Source organism: Rosa rugosa, chromosome 3 (genome assembly GCF_958449725.1).
Source record: "Rosa rugosa chromosome 3, drRosRugo1.1, whole genome shotgun sequence".
NCBI lineage: Eukaryota > Viridiplantae > Streptophyta > Magnoliopsida > Rosales > Rosaceae > Rosa > Rosa rugosa.
The window spans coordinates 8318907-8322146 of record NC_084822.1 but is presented as its reverse complement, the minus strand read 5'-3'; the positions used below and the strand labels follow the sequence as shown (position 1 = coordinate 8322146).

General features: G+C 41.7%; 2 protein-coding genes across 2 annotated transcripts; both read right to left on the bottom strand.

Annotated features, from left to right (window-relative positions):
* Positions 1-222: 222 nt before the first annotated feature.
* On the bottom strand, positions 223-819 carry LOC133737143 (uncharacterized). Its single transcript, XM_062164759.1, has one exon. It carries the CDS (start codon positions 817-819, stop codon positions 223-225), a length of 597 nt encoding a protein of 198 aa, XP_062020743.1.
* A 507-nt stretch (positions 820-1326) lies between these two features.
* LOC133737142 (uncharacterized) lies at positions 1327-2187 on the bottom strand. Its single transcript, XM_062164758.1, has 2 exons — positions 1729-2187; positions 1327-1644 (listed from the first exon to the last, which is right to left on the bottom strand). The coding sequence occupies exons 1-2, from the start codon at positions 2185-2187 to the stop codon at positions 1327-1329; spliced, it is 777 nt and encodes a 258-aa protein (XP_062020742.1).
* Between the last annotated feature and the right edge of the window lie 1053 nt (positions 2188-3240).

Below are 3240 nucleotides of genomic sequence, written 5' to 3'. Positions count from 1 at the left end.
TTACTAGTCACTAGAATATTTAAGAAGATTTGGTTTTGGATTTTTCGGGTTACTTGTTGCAAAAAGTCAGTTCTTAATTGTGAATCAAATTACGATTAACTTTTGACCAGAATGTCTGTTTTTTTTTTTTTTGGCGAAAGGGATATAGATTAAAGAAGCAAAAGCAAACAGATACAGCAGAGAGGAAGACAGGACAACTCCCTGCTCAACCCAACAAGAAAGCTAATGAGGACAAGGAAGCCCATCATACAGGAGAATGCTAACAAGAGAAGAAGGAGGATGAGCAACCCATGAAGGAGGACATAATCCTCTGAAAGCCAGAGCCGCAACATGGTCAGCAGCTCTATTTGCTTTCCTGCTGGTCCAAAGCCAACTGATTTGCCGGTTTAAAGAGAGATACCGGGCTTTAAAGAACAAGTTTGAAACGGTCCAATCTTGAGGAGGAACACCTGAATTGAAGGCTTTGATAAGGGAGAGGGAGTCAGAAGCCAGAGTTATAGGCCCCGGAGGAAGCTTAGGGATGAGAATCAGGCCCTCACAAATAGCCATCAGTTCTGCTGCAAGCGGGGAAAGAGCATGAATTACCCCAGCAAAACCATCAACAAGAGAACCCAAATGATCACGGACAACAGCCGCTATTCCCCCGAAATTTGAGGAACCATCCCAGGAAGCATCAATATTAACTTTGAAGAAGGGGTCAGTCGGAGGAGACCAGACAGTAGACACATCGGACTGAGAAGTAGAGGTGCTACCATTAAGGTGAACTGACTTAACCGGAACCGCTTCTAAGAATTCCAGAGCAGCAGAGAAAGAGGTCATTGCTATTTTTGATGAATTAGGTATCTCATGATTAAATATACAACGACATCTATGTTTCCAAATGAACCATAGAAAGAAAGAAATATGGGTAAAGAAGTCTGGAGATACGGGCAATTTCCGAATGAGCTCGATCCATGAATCCAAAGAATTGAGCGATTGCACGGAGACTTTGTAACCAAAAGGATGGGCGAACCAGGCAGCTACAACCCAAGGACATGAAAACAGAACATGCTCAACAGATTCAGGGAACAGATTACAAAGAGGACAAACTGGACTGCGAGCAATATGACGTTGAAAAAGGGCAGATTTGGTTGCTAGAATATTATGCACAACACGCCAAAAGAAGAGTTTGATTTTGGGGAGGGTTCTAATATTAAAAATCCATTTCCATGTAGATGAAGGAATTGAGTGAGAATGAAATGGATGAATGGAAGAAACATGAGAATTCCAGGAGAAGGAGAACTTGTAACCTGATTTGACCGAGTAGGTTCCATTCTTTGTGAAAGGCTAGATTAGCTTGTCTTGAAAATGATCAGCCAGTAGAGGAATTGCTCTGATTTTGCTACTTTGAAGAGGAGACAGATCTGCATCAATAGAGCTTAAGTCCCAGCAATTGCAACTCCAATTGATTAAAGAGGACACCGGAGTGTTAAGCCTGCCTTTATCTAGATTGAGAGGAGAGGGGGGCAGCACTGGAATCCAGCAATCAGACCATAAATTCACCAAGCGGCCATTACCAACATTCCACATAGCACCATTCTGGATAAGCGAACGACCAACTAACAGACTAGACCACAACCAAGAAGGGGAAGAACCTCTTTTTGCCTGAAGAATGGAAGAATTAGGATAATAAAGTTGCTAAAGAATCTGAGCACAAAAGGAATTCGGAGCCTGAAACAATCTCCACACTTGCTTTGCTAGGAGGGCATCATTAAAATTCTGCAAATTACGGAAACCAAGCCCTCCATCATTTTTAGAAAGACCCAAATATTCCCAAGACTTCCAATGAATGCCTGTAGATGTAGAATTTCCCCACCAAAAGTCACTTAACATGGAATTAATCTCATTGCAAGTAGAAACGAGGAACTTGAAACAGGACATAGTATAGGCTGGAATTGCACTTGCTACCGCTTTAATTAAAGTTTCTTTTCCGGTTTGACTCAAAGTAGATTGCTTCCAGCCATCAACCTTCTTCTTCACTGCATCTTTAACAAAGGCAAGAGCTTTTCTTTTCGACCTCCCCCAAATTGTTGGTAATCCGAGATATCTACTAGGGTCATCAACCACTGTCATCTGCAAGACATTGCTTATTAATTGGACAATAGGCAGCGGAGTATTAGGACTGAAATATACTGATGATTTATCCATATTTATACGTTGACCAGAAGAAATGCAGAAAGTATGGAGTAAATCAGCCAGACACAAGCAATTATCCAAAGAAGCCTTGAAGAAGAAAAGGGAGTCATCCGCAAATAGTAAGTGACTAACTGCTATCTGTTGAGGGCCAAGTCAAACCGGATGAATAAGGTTGAACTCTGTAGCTTTAAGGATCATCTTGGACAGCACATCATTGACAAAAAGAAACAAGAAAGGTGACAGAGGGTCACCCTGACGTAAACCTCTAGCAGGAGCAAACCATTCACCTGGCTTACCATTTAACAGAACCGAGTAAGTTACAGAGCGTACACAACTCATAACCAGATTGGTCCAAGAAGAAGAAAAACCCAGCTTCAAAAGAACATTTTCAAGAAACGACCATTCCACACGGTCATAAGCTTTATTCATATCTAACTTCAAATCAAAGACCCCATCAGAGCCGGAACAGAGAAGTTTGATGTAATGAAAAACTTCATGAGCCACCATAATATTGTCCTGGATGAGGCGCTCATTTACAAATGCAGATTGGTTTGTGGAAATGATCGAAGGCATGAGGGGCTTCAATCGATTAGCAAGGATCTTGGCAAGGATCTTATAGGAGTAATTACAAAAGGCTATTGGACGAAATCGGGAGGCAGAAGAGGGGTTTTTGACTTTGGGGATCAAAGCAATATGAGTTTTGTTTAGGGAATGGAGGATATTTTTGTGGAATGATGATAGGAGGCTGATTCCAATACAACAGATTGAACTGTGTCCCAATGAGACTGATAGAAAGTACCTGAAAATCCGTCAGGGCCCGGGGCTTTTAGAGCTCCCATATCAAAAACCGCTGCTTTGACTTCCTCCAGAGAAATAGGCCTATCCAAAGAGGAATTCATATCATCTGTAACCAGAGGATCGATGAAGTCAAGGACTTCTGACCACTGTTGAGGACCATTAGAAGAGAAAAGCTGCTTAAAATAATTGAGGAAACTGCCACTGATATCGCGTTCATTATGAATCCATTGACCTGTGTCTTCTTGCAGTCTAAGGATTTTGTTGAAT

What these genes read in the sequence shown, in the direction of transcription:
- LOC133737143 (XM_062164759.1), bottom strand. Translation starts at nt 819, where the DNA reads ATGACCTCTTTCTCTGCTGCTCTGGAATTCTTAGAAGCGGTTCCGGTT.
- LOC133737142 (XM_062164758.1), bottom strand. Translation starts at nt 2,187, where the DNA reads ATGGATAAATCATCAGTATATTTCAGTCCTAATACTCCGCTGCCTATT. An exon ending in ATGCCCTCCTAGCAAAGCAA is followed by an intron (nt 1,645 to 1,728) that starts GTGTGGAGATTG and finishes TCCATTCTTCAG; the next exon opens with GCAAAAAGAGGTTCTTCCCC.